Here is a 19,439-nt window from a genome sequence, read left to right as displayed (position 1 = left end):
TGGTCATGCAAATTCAAGTTTTTCCTGCTGATAACCTCACACTAACTTTCTTATTTTACATCACCTCTCTCACTGCCTCCCTGCACCTTTTCTCACCCTAACAGTTTGCTTATGAGCATTCAGGATGACCCTTGCAGCAGAATCAAATATTGCTTAGAATATTGTGTGGGATTTCTCTCTTTGGCATTCAACCTTTTATCCAGGGAGGTCTGTGAGAGACTGAATCAGTGGTCCTGAGAAAACAAATTACTCTTTTCCTAAATTTCAAGTAAATTCATTATGGCTGTATGACTCATGTGGCTTTAATGGCCTTACTGGTTTATTTATTAGAGTGCCAAGAGGTGATTTATCTTGTTTACTTAGTTCTCTTGTCACATGTTTGAGACTTTTAAATAAGATTCCATTCTTTTAAAATGCCTGCCTTTAAAAGAGCTATTAAACAGTGGAATCTTCTATTAGATTATATTACTCCAAATTTCATACATCAAGTCTTTGCCATGTTACCACAGCATGCAACTGTGACAACACAGATCACAGCCCTGCTCAGTCTTTTTCCATCAAATATCATGGCAATCTACAGGTTCTATCAAAATACAAACAGTGAGTGCTAAAAATCCTTAACACCCTGAGGGACAGATTTTAGTGGAGACCTAAACCTTAGAGATGTGAAAAAAGATGTGCAGCTTGTAAAGTCAACATTAATACTTTTCATCAGGAGACACTCTGAACCAAAATCTGGAAACAGCATCCAGCATTTTAATTTTTCTTTGTTAATTTTTTTTTGCTTATCAGCAGCAGTATGGCAGATCGTCAGCTAAGCTACATAAATACAGCCTGACTCATGAAATCAGCACAGCTGAGCCCAGTCACACCAACAATCCCACAGGGCATTTCCATGCTCCTGTTCAATTTCTCTCTCACTAACCTTGAAAACTCTTCCCTTTATTGCCAAATGTAGTTGCTTACTTTGCATCCCAGGTTTATCAGTCACAAATCATATGTGATCATGTCACTATTTTACAGGTTGAAGTGTTTCAAAAATTTAGATTTATTCTGGCTTTTCCATAGTACATAAGGTTGCAAAAACAGGGGAGACCCATTCCTGCATTGTTTATACTGTGACTTAATGTGCCATTATGATGGCTCTCTTCCACCACAAAAGCAAAGTATGTATATGAGTGATAATGTTCTAACATATTCTAAATATTAATGAAGAGGAGAAAAGTCTCAGAATTTTAATCCAGGACCTTCGAATAGATTTTGCTGCTTCTTCCCCCCCACAAGAAACAGATTATCTTTAGAGCATTATCCTATTGCAGTGCACAAACTAAGGATTTTGTCTTTTCACAGTGTCAAGGACTGCTTTATTTGAAAACAATGAAGTTCCTTTAAAAACACTGCAAAATACAAGAACACCAAAAGATTTAAAATGCACAGTAATTTTCCAAAGCAAACCAGTTTAGATCCCTAGAGAACTCATTCAGTTATTTTCAGTGAAACATTGTCAAAATATTCCAATTCTAATATGGCGCAGAACCTTCAAAGAGCATCTTGTTTTTACTGAACAAAATGCTTACAGAATACAATCATAAAAAAAATAAAACTTACCACAATTTAAATGTCACACATGGTAAAACCAGAGGTAGCTTTTAGAAGTATTCGAATTGAACAGAATTTCAGAGTTTCTTTTTGGTCAGAGAAGCTTATGTGAAGCATGAAACTGCAAAGGAAACTGCAATGAAAATTCTAAAGGGTCTATTCTAAGACTCTTCATTTGGGAAAGTTCTTATAAGGAGATTAATTTATATAAAGGTTTTATTAACAGGCGTTTAGAAAATATGAATGACTGTCATGCCTTCCAATCAATATTAGAATAAAGGCAATTAGCTAAAGAACTTTTGTGATAGCTTAGTACAGCTTCCTTCTGCGAGCCTTTATCAGAGATGCAACTTTTCCAGGTTTTTAATATGGTACAAAGTACTAGAAATTAGGATAAACATATGGAAACTGGAGCTTGCAGCAAGCAGCATCATGAACAAGGCTCACTGTGATCACCTACTCTGCTTGAGGCAATATTCCTTGCTTCAGGCACACTCCAACAGCTCCAAGAGCAGTTCTTGGAGACTGCAGACATGGCAAATCTGCTTCTTGGCAGCCCTTGTGAAACCCTGAGATAGGCATAAAAAGTGATGGGGCAGAACGAGGGAAGTTCTCGCATCAGTTAAGTTTCACAAAAAATTGCAGTGTGACTGAACTGCTTAATGTTGGCACAAGATGATGTTTTGTTCCCTTTTGATTTTCTTCTATACTTCCTTCCTAATCTGTTTCTGCTCCTTCTTAATCTTTATTGCAAGGCGTAAGCTCTGCTGAAATAAACAGTGGAAAATGTGAGGGGGGAAAAAAAATAGTCTAAAGCTGAAATCTGCTGACTTTGGTTACTGTCATTTATACGAGACCTAAAATAAGTTCAGTTCATTCCAGAATCCACTTAAAGAAACTTAACCTGAAGGATTTGTTATCCTCAACTATATAGAAATTAGATTCTTGGGAAATCTCTTAAACACAAAAGTTAAATTACATACTCATACATTTGGCAAGATTTACCCCGTCACACACACGAATTACATATTCACTCCACGAATCCCACTATCTCTTGTACTTCCAGAAAGTGTTTTGGTCTGATGAATAAATAAATCTACAGTTTCTATAATCTATGCACCAGCACTGGCTGAATGCTGAAGCATCCCAGGAAGGCAGCATGTATTACAAATGTCAGGCTTTCCCTCAGACATAACACTGCCTTACTCTTCTGAAATAACTGAACAAACCCAGATATTTGAAATCTTGGTCTCTATCTCATTTATGATAACTGCTCACCAGCTCACAGTACAACTCATGCCTCAGTCTCATGAAGAATTTGTCTAAAAAAGGGGGAAAAGCAGGCTAATGAAGTACCAAAGCTCACTTGCTGCCTTTTAGCTGAAGCTCACCCAACACTTACCAGTAAGCATTTTCAGTTGCATTTTGAAACAGATGGCCAGTTATTCAAAGGGCTTTTTTATGTGTGACTTCTGCATCCTCTAATTTTAAAAAGCAATAACAAAACCCCAATGTGTGAAAATAAGGAAACTGAGAGCTTACTTGCAAATAACACATCTCCTGTCTTAAGAGGGTGTCCAAAGGGTGACAATCTCTAGTGACAAATGAAATGCAGTGCAGACAGGGGTTCTGTGTGTTTAAGCAGAGATTTCTCAGGCAGTGACAGTTTCCTCCTTTGCACAAGAGACTCTTTTTGTGAAGCAGAGTTGCTTGGTGAGAATGAGACCATGCTTAGTTCCACCAATTGAAAATTAATCATCGTAATGAAGTCTCAGAGCCAGCCCCATTCCTTGGCACATTCAATCACCTCTGGGATTACACAACCACGCTTCTGCAAGTGTGAGAATTTCTCCTTCTTTCCTTCCTTTCCATCTGTGAAGCCAGAATGGAATATAATTCCTTTCACCACATGAAAGATTTGGTCTTTACCAATTTGACCAATGTTATGTTTAGCACAAATCTCATCTGTTACATGGAAGGGCAAGAGCCACTTGCAGACCCATTGGAAGTAAAGATGAGTTAGGCCAAGAACATCCCACAATGATTCTCAGTGTTTTATCAAAGATTAAAAAAAGAAAACACAAACTCACCATATTTCAGCTTTTTGACTTCAGAATTCTAACCTAAGCAGCTCATTTACTCAGGTATACCATAACAGGTAGGTAGGAAGAAAAACCAGTTCATATCATAGGGAAGAAAAGGAATGTAAAGCAAGGAATCCTGCTTCTAGGTGTTAATATAGCTCGGTATGAAGTATGACAGGCCAGGACAGTTGTTGGGCTGTCAAGTGGAATCAAAATCTATTACATGTCCAGAAATGATACAGTCAGCATGATCAGCACAGTGATCACAGTTATTCAAATAAGAAAAAAAAAAAAAAAAATTGAAAGAAAAGGCATCCAAAGAAAAGAAAAAAGAGCCGACAAAACAGACAGCATGAAGCTGCACTGGTATTTTATTTTTGTTGAAAGGCAAATTTGCAAGTAAAAAAAAAAGTCTTGTTTCTGACTCATGGGCACCATATCTCTAACCTGGTACATGGTGTTACTCTCTCTCTGTAAGAAGACAACTTCCACACCCCACCCTGTGCTGTGAGCAGCAGCAGCATCCCACTCACTCTGACCAGAGTAAGTGATTGCTTGGGCTCCTCTGACTGCTCCCAGCCAGGTATTTTCCAAGCAGCAGTGTGAAGATGTGGCTCAAGGTGTTGTTGCTCTGCCTGTAAGAGAACTCTACAGCAGCAGGGAGGGACAGCTCGTGTTTGCAGCTCACAGAAGATGATGATGATGTGTGCTCCTTTCCTGCCAGCACCCAGTCCCATAGATTCAAGCCCTATTCCCACAAATCCAAGTGCTCAGATGGGTTTTGAACATTAGCTTGGAGGGAAGTTTTACAAGGGAAGAAATTATCAGATTGTAAGATCACTTTTCTCAAAAGCACAATACCATCTGCAGCAGCCTGTCCCATTAACACACCTGGGTTGTAGTGATTGCTTTCTAAGGCTCAGGAAAACTTCAATTATATCCTTCCCTCCCTAAATAGTCAGCCAGCAGCCAATTATATTGAGAAGAGAAGTATGGTGGAAAAAGGCAAATAGAAAAGTCAATTAAATCCAGGAAGCACTGCAGAGAGAGTTACTCCCTAACTGTCAGTATTATACAACTGCATACAGAACAAGATTTTTCTCTGCTGATTGCACATTAGCCCAAACTCAGTAATAAAAGGGATTGGAGTCATTCTAGCCTGAGATCAGATCCTTCCCAAAGGTGACTTTTGACCATTGCAACACTAAACCCCTCTTTTGTGGCAGGTCTAGCACCTCCCCACCCTACCTTCCAACTGGGCATTTTAGAAAATGAACACTGTGTTCTAGGATGCAATTTATTTAAAAACATTTATTTTAGGCAAAATTAAACAGACATTTGAGATTACATAGAAATACAGTTTCCAATTGGATCACATAAAAATTAAAAATGCACTGTTGTGTTGATTTAAGTATTTTTATACGTATTGACCAGGTATAGAAGATTTAACCATGCCATTTGCAGTCAACTATCATAAAAATCAGTAACGAAAAAGGTTTCTTAAAATGTGCAAATATTATCTTAGTGTTACCATTGATAATAAATGACCACTAAATAGATGCTTATTATGTAAAGCTTTTTAAAGTACAATAAAAATACAAATTCTATTTGTTAAAAAAGGCCATTGCTATGGCTACTAAACATCCTCATTATACAAATTCGAAAATACTATATGACAAACAAAATTATAAAGACTTTTCTTTATGAAACATATACTATTCTATTTGTTAGTGATTTAATATATTTTTATATATATATTTCTCTATAATACTCTATATGAATGATGAATTCAGAATAAGAGAGAGGAAGCCAAATGTAATGTAGGATGTTAAGGCCCCAGTTCAGCAAGGTACCTGAGGATGTGTCAAATCCAGCAAAGGAACAATCCCATTCTTTTTAGTGGACTCCAAAGGTACATGCACAAGTACTTTGTTGAACAAGGCATGAAAATGCACATGATAAAATTGAAAAATGTGCTTTTGGTGTAAACTGTGACTGGTAAATACAAAACCATAAGTATCACCAAAAAAACCTCTCACAAAAAAAAACAAATCTGAAAATTGGGGGAAGGGGTCCCACATTTGTATGTTTTGAAGGGAATATTCTGAGATAGGTTTAAGATGGTGTTTTATTGCTTATGAGAAAGATTAATGAAGAGTATGCATAGACATGTCAGCATCCATCTCACCAGCAGCTGAGAATTTTGGTGTGCAGGCATTTCTGTAACATGAATAACTCGTGCGCACAAAGGACTTATAGTCAGTTCTTTGCAGAAAGCCTCAAAATTAAAGACATGGAACACTAAAGAGAGTAAAAGAATTATACTCAACAGAGCCTGGCTGTGAACACTCAGGTGTTGAAAGTAATTACAGAACTGAGCCCAGTGCCTGCTTATACACAAAATTACATAAATTCCCAAGTAAATGCAAGACTATAATCTTCCTTTTAAGTTATGGCTAGCATGTAATGGATTCCAAGGTACATACTTTACACTTCAGCTATAAAATATCAAACCAATGGGCAGTTGCTTTGCCATTCTGCCATTTAGCAGCTCTTCTAGGCTCATTAAGCATTAATTAGCAGACTAACAACTTGTTAGTTTCTAAAACATGAATAAAGGACCTAAAATCTGGATTGTATAAACCAATGGCAACATATGTACAGGATAAAAACCACTCACAGTGATGGAAATCAATCACACTGCATCCAGATTTACTTTTGAAGCATATAGTAATAGTTAGTATTTTATGCTTTTTTCACTGCAAATTGAAATTTTTGTAGTAGATATTAATATTTTTCCTGCTTGAATATTAAATAATGCTTAAAGCATAATTTCAAAATGCTGCCAGGTAAAGTATTATATAGAATTCATGCCTGCACATTTGCAGAGAGACATAGAGAGAGAGAGAGGTATGTATGACCTTTCTGAAGAACTTCTCCAAGCTAATACTCATAAAGCATAGCAAACTTGGGCCAAAATGTGACAGAAAGAAACACAACAGAGTAATTTAATCCATAATTCATAAACAAATACAACTTTTTACATTTATACAGGGAAAGACTGGAAGGAAGTCGGATTTTTACAGAAGCAAGCCTCACAAGAGTTTACATGTTGAAAAAAGCAATTTTTGGCACATGGATAGTATCTGTGAGTATGTGTTCAGAAATAAAAAAAAAACACTGTGGAGGAATTTCATATTGACTTTCTTGGCATCAGCACCTGCTGTCTAGTGGGTCAAGACAAAATACTGTGCCTTCAAGAGTTAATCCCATTTTGAACCCCTCCTGCAATGAAACAAGACATCATTAGTAAAGAGCCAAGTGAGTTCTGAAGAATTACACTCTCCTTGTAAAAACATTTAAATCCAAGCATATGTTTAGGCAGAAAAACTGCAAGGATACTTCAGCCTGAATCCACAAATGTTTACATTATTTGGTCAGCCACTTTTTAATAACTCTTAGAGGTTAACTCATAAAAGATGTACACCATTCAACAGCATAGATACAGTATGTACATGAAGTGAAGAAAATAGAATAGAATAACAATATTGAATATTCTGGTACATTGGTCACCAGAAATCCAAACAAGTTTGACTTGTACCATGTTGTTCCTGAGTAAAACTTCAGATTTATATTGAAAAACACAGGTATGACATGGACACTGTTCCTGATACAAGTTGTCTCCTATGTTCTGTGGGGCCATAAGAGAAGCCCAACAGAAAGTGCTGACTTCCTCACCTAAGAGAGCTGCTCTGAATTACTCCCACTGCAGTGACAGGGTTTTTCTGCCCACTGCCATTCTGAGCTTCATGATAAAAGCAAATAAAAATCACACTTGCTCTACTGCAAACGAAAAAAACTGTGCATTTTAAAGGCATGTAACTCAGTTAAACAAAACACAGTGGTATTTTGAAAGTGGAATGAGTTGCTTTAAAAGTTCAGACCAAAAGTTTCATTTTATGAGTAGAAACACAGAAAATATTATAAACTAGATGCTACCACCTCCTCTATGGAAAAGAAATTAATTCTACAAATAATTTTTTTATATGCTTTTATACATGCTTGGCATGCTAAAGGTACTTAGTTCACACCAGTCCTAAAGTAACAACTGCACTTTTAATACAGGAAAAACACTCTTATTTTCATTTCTCTTTTTGCATTAAAAGAAGCTGAATAATTGTGACTTGACCCTCAAGTCAGCTAGGAGTCAGGAAAACTGCAGTCTGTTGGGTGGAAGTACTTTGAAGGTTTAAGCAATTGGAAACGGGGCTTTGACTAGAAATGCCATGAGAATATCAACTCCAGTGGCAGCTGTCACAGTGCTCTGTTCAGTGAGAGAGTGCTGACTGTGTGCTATGAAATCAATAACAGGTCCTTTCATCAAGAAAATATATTGTAAACAAGATAAATCTTTTTGTAAAAACACCTGTATGGGGATTAGGCACAAACTCAAGTCTTTCCCTCATGCACAGCAGTACCTTGAGACCATACCTTTTGGGTTTAGAAGATAATCCCATGTCAAACCAGCTTAATTTCAAACAAATTCAAATCACAGGCTAACATTTGAAAAGTGTATGAATATCTAATAACCCTCCCAGCTACTGCTATCAAGAAAATAATGTTGGAGAAACAGAACAAACCTCCTGGCAATATTACTAAAAACTCTGAGAATTTCCAAGTAAAAGCTGCATTTCCTAAAGGCAGATCCATGCCATGAGATGCTGAGCAAGCAGCAGCACTGTGGTGAAAACATTCCCCAGCTGTGCCACCCAGTTTGCTCTACCTGGGTGACACAGTGCTGCCAAGGCTCACTAGTGTATGGAAGATTTTTCTGGTTTTTTTCCTCTGTATTTTCCAAAGGATGAAAAGGATGAACATTCAATGCAGAAGATATTTCAAGTGAACAGCAGCTGAAATTCCAAGTGAAACACATCCTTTAGATAGACAGTATTCATTTACCCAAAGGGTAAATTAATTCATGTAACTGTAGTCAAAGGAGGGCAGCTTACCCAGAAGGAGAATTCAGAGAATTAGCCTCAGGGTCTAATCTGTTACATTTTAAACCCTGCAGTGTGCCTAGGATGCTCAATTTCTGAAGTATCTGAAGGCTGCTTCCAGTTTTGAGCTTGTAAAGGGATGCAGCAACAAGGGGTTGGTGTTGGTCGTTCAACCTGAGGATGCTTGTTGAGCTCCAGTAGCAGAACATCACCAACAACTGGTTTGACAGAGATAGAAACCTTCATCCTGAGCCAGCCAGTGTCTCCACTGAACATTCATCCCATTCCTGTCCAGCCCACTCTTATTTTTCTCTTATTTTTACAGTTAAGCAGTTTGCTGGTGTCTTAAGTAGCTTCACTTCCAATGCCCTTTTTCCAGCAAGAAAAGAGCAAATCAGATTATGCATTTTGGAAGTACACTCATCTCACAGCTCTTGTGTTGAGCATGAAAAGCTTTTTCCACACAAAGTGATATTTTGTCACTCAGCACTTTGCCTGTGTTTGCTATGACTTGACTTAGAACTATTTCCACTTTCTTGAAGAACTGTGGCCTCCTTGACCTTTCCTTCTGCAGCTTCACTCCAGCCACTTCCCCCCAGCCCCTGTTTAGTTCTTCTCAAGCTCTGATATTTTGCATTTAAAGCGATTACATTTCCACATATTTGCAATGTGATCAATGCTAATCCATGCAGAGATTGCTGTTCTTTATGGATCGTAATTATTAAAAAAGCTTTTTAACTTTATTACCAAAATGAACTATTGTCTGTCCTGAAAGAAATGAGTGCTGTGGTTGCCAGGTGCTGTTACCAGTTGCACTCCTGAGAACAATGGTTCATGCACGTTCTGTCTGTAACAGGGACATGGTATCTCCATGGTCACTTCTGAGCCACACCAAACCCACCACCATAAATGTCAGACTGCAGCTCCAAGCAGGCTCAAACTTCCAGCACAACCACAAGGCAAGAAGCCCAACAGCACAGAGAGGACATCAAAGCAATCCAGGTGGCTAGATGGGCATTCCTTTCATTAAAGGAATGTAAAATCTAGATTTTTTTTTCTCTTGGATATTTAAGTGGAGGACATGAAGTGGGTAGGAGTATAAACAAAGGAAAGCTGCATTGCCTAAATCAATATTCCTGAAAATAATTGCAACCTTCAAAGGAGAAAAAGTTAATCAGAATATCTCCATCCAGACTCCCTGGCAGAGGGATTGCAATTTCCAAAGATGAGGAAGGCACAGACTTCAGATCTCCCACAGCCACCACTATTCCTAACCATTCAGGTTCAGCAACATAACACCAAATCCTTAATTTTTGGAATCTCCAAAACTATATACTTTGGCAAACAGATAATTAAAAAATGAAATCCAATCAGCTTCAGTCAGACTGGCCATAGGAAGGCTTCAGGAGCAGATTCTCCTTTCCATGCAGAGTAGAAATGTTGTTGTTGCAGGCCACAGTTCCCACAGTGGTGCAGAACACTGAGTGCCACATGTGCTTTCAGGACTGCAGTACATATCTACAACTGAGCTGTACTGGGCTCCCCACTGCTCTGGCTCCCAGGGGAAGCTGCTCTCTGAGCATTACAGAACAGCACATGCCAGCTTTTAACTCTCAGCATCCACAGCTGTAATAGTAATGATATCGGTTGCAATGACACATGTTACAAATTTGATATTTTTTTCCCCCTAATAAACTTAACTAATGTGTTAGGCAATCATTTTTAATGACATATAGAGTCAGCTTCTTGATAAACACTATAGTTCATATATATATAAAATGCATCACTAATTTTTAATGCACAGTATTAAACGTATTTTGCCTTGTGAAATTCAGACCCTTCAGCTACTAATAATGTGTGTTAGTGTAACTCTGCTTGTTCATTAAAAATCATTTATGCTATGTACTTTAAACGTTTAGGAAACAGAAACTCTTCATGCAGTCAAAAAAATCCCTCTGATTTGGGAATGCTGAAAATGGTCACCCCGTGGCACGGGCCAGGAGAGGGAAGGGCTATGAAGTGTGCATCTATAGTGTGCCTTGTTTTTCTGTGCTCACGTTCTCCTCAAGGAGCTTTTTTACTTTAGAGGCACTTTAACACAAGGACTGAGCAATTTAGGGATGTGATTGATGCCTTAAAGAGAGGAGCAAAAGCTTCCAAAACCAACTTTTTTTTGGTGTCAAGGATAAAAAGATGTGAGCTCTTCTGGTTAAAACCAGTAAGCAGTACACGACAAAAAACTTGCACTTTATCAGGACATACATTTGCCAGAGTCAACCTTATGGCTCAGAAGTTAACTCACTTATCACTTCACAGTGACTTCACTCAATGAGCTTAAGTCAGCACAAACCCACCGAAGCAATGACAAATTTACATATCTCTGAGAAGAATATTTAGAGGGTTGAGCATAACTTATTTCAGATGGAAAGATGTCAAGCCTGCTGACTGCTTCAGGGCATGCAGGGAGAATGGCTTGTAGCTCCTGGAAGCTTTCTGATATTAACTACCTTGAGATTCCAATAAATTATAGCAGCTGCTGTTGGTGTGATTCATGATCCAGGGAAACTTCTCCTCACTGCAAGATTTCTGGGAAAGTAGACATTAATTTTATTAATGTCTGGATACAGTCAAAATAAAGATGAAAATATGTTTCAGTATGAGGGTGCAAGGAAACAGGAGGTTGGACAGTCATCAGAGAGAGGCCTGAGCTGTAAAAGTCACATCTCGGCACATGTTTGAGGTTTAAGCTCTCCAAAAAGATCAGCAGAGATTGGACTGAGAAATGGAATAGAAAGCTTAACTGTGAAATTTGGATCCTCACTGAAGTTTAAAAATAAGAGTGTTCCCCTAGAGGCCAGGGAATTTTATCTGATCTCATTAAGTTCAGAATGCAGGATGCAAAGGAAAAGCACCCCCTACTCAAGAGTTTATTCTGCAGTGCCTCTTCTGTGCTGTGCTCTCCTCTCCCACTTCAGTCCCAAATCACCTCCAGCACAAGGCTAGATCAGGACAGCTTTTCTGCACACAGGCTGTGTGCTGAGGCACATGTTCCACACAAGAAACAGGGTAAGAGATCCAGACAGGGCTGCTCCAATCAGGCTGGCACAGCTTTGCTTGCCATCCTCACTGCAGGGTGAGCTGTATTCAACACCCCCTGGAGAAGTTTATACTTGGAGCTATTTGCTAGGTGTCTGTAAAAAACTTACCTTCACAGATTTAATGGAACACATAATTACTGAAACCCAGGCTGTACCTCCACAATGCAAAGATGACAGATTCATCCACTTTGCATTTCAGAAAAGAAGCCCACATTTCTCTTCCATATTTCTCACTGTTGGATTTCCAGAGCATGTCACAGGTTCTGTGCTGTACCTGCTGTTGAGACTGGCACAGCTGCTTCTGCTTGTTGAAAAGTTTTAAATCATTATGCCCAAACAAAAACTTGCTCTCAAATGTGATTGTACTAACACAATCTCTGTACTAAAAGTTTTGCTTAAACAATTTCACTAGTGACAACCTGATAATGAGAACTGGAGATTTCACAAGTATACATGGAAAACAAACAGCAGTGAAAACAAAGACTTAGTGTTAGCACCTGGCAAGACAGAGTAAAGAAAATGACCATCAGCTGTCCCTAACTTAGAGACTGTAGGTCCCTAAAAATGAAAATGGCCCTGACTCAGATTTGTATATACAAAACATAAATAAATCTTAGCATTTTTATACATAAACAAATATACATAAAAATAGAAACACAGGACAAACAGTGCAGATTTCAATTGTAAATGCTTTAAATACCATTATTAAAATATGATATACCAACCATCGCTGACGCTGTGCACCCAGGAAAGCACAAGAAGATAAAAGAGACATTAGGAAAAACATGTTGCAATCTGTATTTTGCACCATCCACACAGTAAAATAACTGCACACAGTCTTTGCTTTGGCTCAAGTTAGAATATAAGGGTTTTTCATGCCCTTTCAGCTGTACTCTTGCTCTCAGGTCTCATACATGACAATATCCGTAATAGGAACTCTTAATATGGGACACTTAAGTATTGACATACCATTATTTGTGGTAACCACACTTGCTACAATTTATTTTTCCCTAAAACAATGGAAATGTTGGTAATATATCAATGGGAGGTGCTGTAAGATTTAGGGTTTTCATCAGTGGAACCATCCTAAGCTGACATGGAAAAGAAATGTACTCAGGAAAATGAAGTGGTATTTAAATCTTATTTAAGCCATTTTAAAAAGCCTCTGCTGCTCTCTAGGCAGGAGAGAGGAACAGAAGGAGCCTGAGAGCAAATGCTCTTGGACTTTGTGGGCTCCTAAGAGACAAGAGGGCTGGAAACCATGGAAATGCTTCTGCTGAGGAGCCAGGATCCTAGAAATTCAAGTTTCCATTATTTCCAGCCTTTTCTTTTGCTGGCAGGCTGCTTAAAAAAGAATGGAGATAAGCAAGCTGGCAAGGAACTAGAAGTTTTGGAAGTCTGACTGCAGAGCATAATTTGTTCCAAAACTTGAGGACTTTCTCCTAGAATTGTTTCACAATTGGGTCAATAACTGAATGGACAACTGAACATTGAGTGTTTCAGAATCAAAAAATATTTTATGATAAAAACACAACAGTTCAGAATTCTTGAAACAATTCTCAAGAGTTTGATTGCCCCAGGGTGCCACAGAGCTGTCTTTAAAGGCAGCAGAAAATTGCCATGGCCCTGGAATCACCTAAGTCTGCTTGATGATGTGAGAAACCAAAGTGATGGCACTGAGGGAAAAGGAGGGTACATTGGGATGGTGTAGACTGCTGCAGCTGAAAGATCAAGGGATCTGGAGGGCTCTTGGCTCAGCTCTTTTTCAGCTCTCTCAGTCCCTTCCCAGGTAATGGCTCCCAAACCATTTTGGTTACTCTGCTGGGAAACCAACCCTTTATTAGTGTAGCTGACTGTACTGGTACCAGGTGGAGCTCTTGAGACAAACCCAAACTCCAGCTGAAATACCAGGAGATAAACTTACAAAAGGAATGGTCAGAAATAGGGATTTGTCTATGCATTAGTGTGTGCATTGTGGAACACATTTTCAGAATATGGTAAGCATGTATTTCAAGAATAAACACACAGCCATCAACACCCACATAAGTCAGTAGTTACCTGCATCTCATCTAGTTTGGACTGAATGTCTGGAGGGAAATCTCCTGCTCCACAGCTAAAAGGGTCAAAAGGTTCTGCTCCAAAAAGGTCTCTCTCTGCAACAACAGAAAAGTGAGTCACTGGGAGAACAGGTATGGTCTCAGACAACAGCACTCTGAAAAAGCCACCTCACATCTCCTGAGCTGAGTAACAGCATCACCAGATACACCACTCATTAACCACAACTTTTAACATCCCCATTTGTTAGCCAGGTCTTGGGCAGTTTTCCAAACTTTAATACTCAAATATTTTTCCATGAACGCCACTGAATAACTGTTTAAGCCTCTCTTTATCTTCCTCTAATGCTTGTGCCTTCTGGAGATCCAAAGAGAAGTTGTTGCTATTTGAAGAAGACATACTGATGTGTGCTCTGGAGTCTGTGTGTATAAGGAGTTTTAAAAATGAAGAGTAAGCAACTAGACATGAGTTACCAAATTTCATCTTTACATTATGTCAACAACAAATTACCAATCAACCAATCTTTGTGTCCCCTGTCTGCCACTGCTCAGGTTAAGGATGTTTTTGTGAGACAAGCAAAAATTGAGGCAAGGCAAGGCCTTTGTTTGATACAGTTCCTCAATGAGCAGCTAGCAGTAAGTAAAGCTAAAAATCATCAGAATTTTAAAATCTTGGATAAGATCACATCAAGAAAGGAAAACATAAAAGAAAAAAACACAACAAAACAACCCCAATGCCACTACAGGACCACAATTTGTCACTTGTGCTAAAATTCCACTAAATTTGGGTGCATAAACAGAATAATTGCAAATTTCCCCTTCTCAATAACAAAAGTTTCTCACTTTTTCTTAACTGCAGTTAGCATCCTTGCAAAGGGAGAGGTGTTTCTTTTTTTCTGTCTGGGCAAGAAGAAACACCTCCAATACAACTGGGTTCTTTTTTCATATTAGACCAGTATAGTTCTTCTTATCTGCCTGCTCAAATACATTTTTTTTTGGTTTTTCAGGTTTTGGGTGGTTTTTCCTCCTTCTTGGTAACAGATTTTTCTTTCCTACAGTTAAAGGTTCCATCTCTTGACACTTTTTCCATCTCACATTGGATTAAACTACAGCAGTAAAAAAAAATAAATTTTTGCTAACCGCACCCAACTCCACTGATCGCAGAATTTACAGAACCAAGTTTGTACAGCCTTGTCATTGGTGGAGAGACAACCAGAACCATTAGGAAATATCCTAATTTTCATAGCTGCCTAGCAAGAAACCTGAGAAGTATTCTACCTGCCTCAAAGCAATTTTAGTTTTAGAGCACAACAGTAAGGGGGGCAATAGTGACCCTGAAGTGACTGGGCCCAGCCCCAGTCCTGTTATCAGTTGTTCAGCACTTGCCTACAGCTGCAAAGATGGCTTGATTTGGGCATCCCTAGAGGCAGAATTTTACACCTCTGTCCTCTAGGTTCTTCAGCAGTTATTGTGCATATCAGTCTGCCAGGGCTTTGCCCTTATCAATTAGGTGTTATCAGGCTGCACACCAGGCATTTTAAATTACTGGCAACATCCATTATTTGCTCCCACAAGAAAGAACAGAAATTCCCATCATAAAATACAGAACCTTGAGCAGAACCTGATTGATTAGCTAAACAGCTACAAACTGTCACATGGGACCAGGAGATGGCCTGGATAAGAGAGCCTTATTCCAAGAGTTCACTTGAGCCAAAAAGAAATCCAGCCTTTCCTGGCAAAGGCAGACCACCTGCGTGCAAGAGAGACTTTAACTCACATAATCTAATGTAAAAATTAGGTTCTCCCTCATCCTTTGCCTCTTTCACAGCCAAAATGGGTCTGCTCCAGTATAACCAGTGTCCTGAAATGCTCTGATGCTCCTAGCAAATGACCTTCAGATGTGTAGCAGCTTTGACTTGCAATCTAACCTCTACTGGGCACAAAAGTGATTCTGCTTTATAACCCTCAACAGCCTATGGTTCATTATGTAGGTTCATTTTCTTTCTTTTTACCTTTTAAAGGAGCTGTCAGCTTTCTCTGTGGTCAGACAATTGAAAGCAGACAGTTCCAACACCAAGGCTTAGCAAACATTCTATGAATGTATTTAAGAAAAAAAGGTGAAGGACAAAACTCCTGCATTGAATTTGTACTATTATGACTATTTTTAAAAGCAAGTATTTTGTACTATTATGGCTATTATCTCATGCCTTATTATTGGGCTTTTATTAATGAAAGCTCATTAGCAGAACACAGAGGTTTTAACTCCCTTAATGTCATTCTTTCCTTTAATGTGAAAGATTTCTGAATTTATACTGTATGCAAGGCAGAATTTAAAACCAACCAGCGTGTGACTTATTCCAAGTGGCAGAGCCTAGTAAATGCTGCACAGAATCATATTTAAAATAAAGAAGCATTACCTAGTTGAGTTTCTGAGGAAAGCTATTACTTGGGGAACTATCTCTATCATAACTTGCTATCCATTTCAGCTGAACAAGTCCACAGAACAACTGCTTTTCTGCATTTCAAGTCTGAGTGTTCTAAGAGAGACTGCACTGCTAAGAGTCAGGGAGGGACAAAGTTCCATGGAATATTTTCAGCAGCTCTGTCAATATTTTCCTTGGGAATAAAAGCTGAAGGACATGTGAAAAATGGAGAAATATGAAGATTACATCCCTGCAGAGCTGCACTACTGCATGGGATATCCATAAGCTTATCTACCAGTGTTCACTCCACTCATGATGGAGGGGCTGGCCCCTTTTAAGCACAGATGGGATAAATTGGTAACTTTTTATTTCAAGCCAGAGTATTTGCATGAAAATTAGCTGTAACAAGAATATCTTGCCTAGCACACCCCACAAAATTACTATAGCATAGACAGGCATTTCTTTCTCCTATAAACAGCAACTAGGAACCTTTGAAAATTATTCTTTCAAATGGTACAAATAATTTCCTTTCCCTTTCTCATTCCTTTCTGGATGGAAATTAATTCAGAGGCTGAAAAATTGACCCACAAATTCAAAATCCATGAAATGTTGATGTTTTAGATCCTCAGCTCAAACCACAGGATAACATGAACAAGTAATAAATTCTGGGCCCTGACATTCAGGAGAACAAACACATAATACTAGAGAAGAGCAACCTGCACTCTATGATAAATTCAAAATGAGCAATTACTAAGCAAAAATACAAATATTTGCCTTTTCTGCTGCACTTGACATCCCAATCTCTACCTCAGCTCTCATCCAGGCACACAGCTATGCTGATATATGCTTTGCCCAGATGGAGCAGCTGTGATTACAAAAATGAATCACACTGACAGACGAGCACCCAAAGAAATATTTGGAAAAAACTGAGACCAGGAAATCCAGAAAGCCTTTCCTTTAGCTGCAGGCTACTTCATATTTTTTTCTTTGGAAATTATTACTGCCATTATTCTGACAAAATACTCTTAAATATCTGCAGAAAAGAGCACCTCGGAGCAGATTTCTGCATCTGCCAATTGTGACCTTGGATTGTTCATGATGCATTTGTGTGAAATAAATCCTGAACAACTCAATAGAGAATAATTCTCTCCATTTATTTTCTGAGATGTGAAAATAACCCTGTGCCAACAAGAAACATAAGTTAATTCCTCCTTTAATGAAATAAAACTAATAAATTATTTCTTACTATTCAGATAACTTACAAGAACATTTAAAACCTCTTACTCCATGAGGAAGAAGCAGCATGCAATCTCTAGCATTGCATTTTTGGTTGCATTTCACTATGTTGCAATTATTACCTAAAGAATCAGTGTGCATTTATCCAATCTGCAACCCCCTGTACAAAAATTATGCCATTTTCTCCTTCAAACAGGTAAACCACATTTATTTGCTATTGCTGGTACAGCCAGTAGTTAATATTGACTATACTTGCTAGATGGAAAAGTCTATTAGTATACTTTTTGAGAATCCCACGGAAATTCATTAATTATTTTAAAATATTCACTTTTAAAAAAGCAGGGCTCTTTATTGAATTAAGAGTCTTAACATTTACCTTCTCTTAAGAAGGTGACAGACATTCTGAGCAATGGAACCAAACAATGCATGAGATATGGGCTTTGGGAGGGAAGACAGCTATAAAATGCATTTTTGTTTTTGTGCACAGCTCCCATTCACAGTTGAAAATTCTACATCCTAGAGGCATGCCCCAAAACAGCACAATCTCCTCAAAAGTGCTCCACATGGTGGCAGGCAGTAACATTAATGTCCCTTATCCACTCTAAAAAAGCCATCAGGAACAGAAGATACAGACTGGTATATCCACAACCTCTAACATCACTTGTGCATGCCCCACTCTCCTCTACCTCAAGGGATTTTTTAATAAGACTTTTGGACTCCAAAAAGATTTCCAGGGAAGCCAAGAACCTTACCCTAGATGCTTTCAAGGCTTTGCAAAATAATAATAATGTTTTGAAGATCTTTCAGGAGCTGTTGATAGATCTGGAGAGGTTCATCACTGTGCATGATATGAAAGGCAGTATTGAAAACAGCATTCCAAGTCTCCTTGAAGGGTTTCCTCAGCTCTCCCTTGAGCATCACCATCACCATACTTACTCCACCTGCTGCCTTCCCCAGAAATGCAGGCTCTAGGTGCTAGAACCATGGCTTGACAAGGAAAGAACTAACAGGAAGTAAAAGTATTCCTTGAAGTACAGAAAAGAGACTGTAAAAGAAAAGCCAAGTTAAAATCCCCAACCCAACTCCTTCCAAGTGTATATGTCATACTTTCACAGTAAGTTTGTTTTCAATGCAACTTGGCAGCAACATCAAGGACTTTGGGAAGATGGTATAAAGATGAAACGGCATTAGTGAATGTGATTTACAAAAACTGCATTTGGCTTTTCACGCAAAACGTACGTAAAACTTTAAAGATGCTTTATTAAAAAATATAATGTAAGCAAAAAGTAGGTCAGTTGTTACAAAACTTACTGATCTCTGTAGATCTACTGGGTACTGGAGGAGGCTGTGTACCATTGCGAGTAGGTGTTGATGATTGAGGGGATATGGGAGAAAAGGGAACCATATCAAAGATGTCAGTGGAGGGTGATTTGGGTGTCACACTGCCTGCCTACAATAAGGACAATAAATATTAGGGCAATGTTTCACATGAAAAAGATCACAATACTGAATTCTTCAGCATGCAGATAAGAGTCATATTTAAAAAAAAAAAAAGTAAAAAACAACCATCAGCATGCAAACCCCAGCTCCTGACACCAAGCAAATGGCATTTGCAGTACAGACTCTGACACATGCTAACACTCCCCAGTACAAAAGCAACATTGTCATTTTTCCATTTCCAGTTGAAGATGTATCACAGTTACACCTGACAAAGCTGTGGCAAGCAGTTCTCTCTTGCAAACATATGAGCACAGACACTTTCACGAGACCCGGTCGAGGCAATATGGCAACAGCAAGGTGCTCTGCTCTGGAGAGCACTGAACCAAGTTAAAAGATACAATCTCAGTGGTTTTTTTTATTTACTAATTCTTCTTTACATGAGCTCTTATTTGGCAGCTTACTGAAACTGGTATGATCAAAACTTTAAATGTGTTTTTCCATAAGTAAT

At 38.5% G+C, this 19,439-nt stretch overlaps 1 protein-coding gene across 5 annotated transcripts in view; it reads right to left on the bottom strand.

Moving 5' to 3' along the window:
* Nucleotides 1-4,974: 4,974 nt before the first annotated feature.
* The window catches only part of GULP1 (GULP PTB domain containing engulfment adaptor 1), a 135,927-nt gene continuing 121,462 nt past the window's right edge, over nucleotides 4,975-19,439 (bottom strand). For all 5 annotated transcript variants that reach the window (XM_056496500.1, XM_056496502.1, XM_056496503.1 and 2 more), the window contains 3 exons: nucleotides 18,803-18,941; nucleotides 13,837-13,931; nucleotides 4,975-6,968 (listed from right to left, as the gene is read on the bottom strand). In XM_056496500.1, the coding sequence (XP_056352475.1) occupies nucleotides 6,897-6,968; nucleotides 13,837-13,931; nucleotides 18,803-18,941 (306 nt within the window). In that variant the 3' untranslated portion in view covers nucleotides 4,975-6,896. The remainder of the gene's footprint in view (nucleotides 6,969-13,836; nucleotides 13,932-18,802; nucleotides 18,942-19,439) is intronic.

This window comes from Oenanthe melanoleuca, chromosome 7, assembly GCF_029582105.1.
Source record: "Oenanthe melanoleuca isolate GR-GAL-2019-014 chromosome 7, OMel1.0, whole genome shotgun sequence".
Taxonomy (NCBI): Eukaryota; Metazoa; Chordata; class Aves; order Passeriformes; family Muscicapidae; genus Oenanthe; species Oenanthe melanoleuca.
This window is presented reverse-complemented; position numbering and strand designations above follow the sequence as displayed.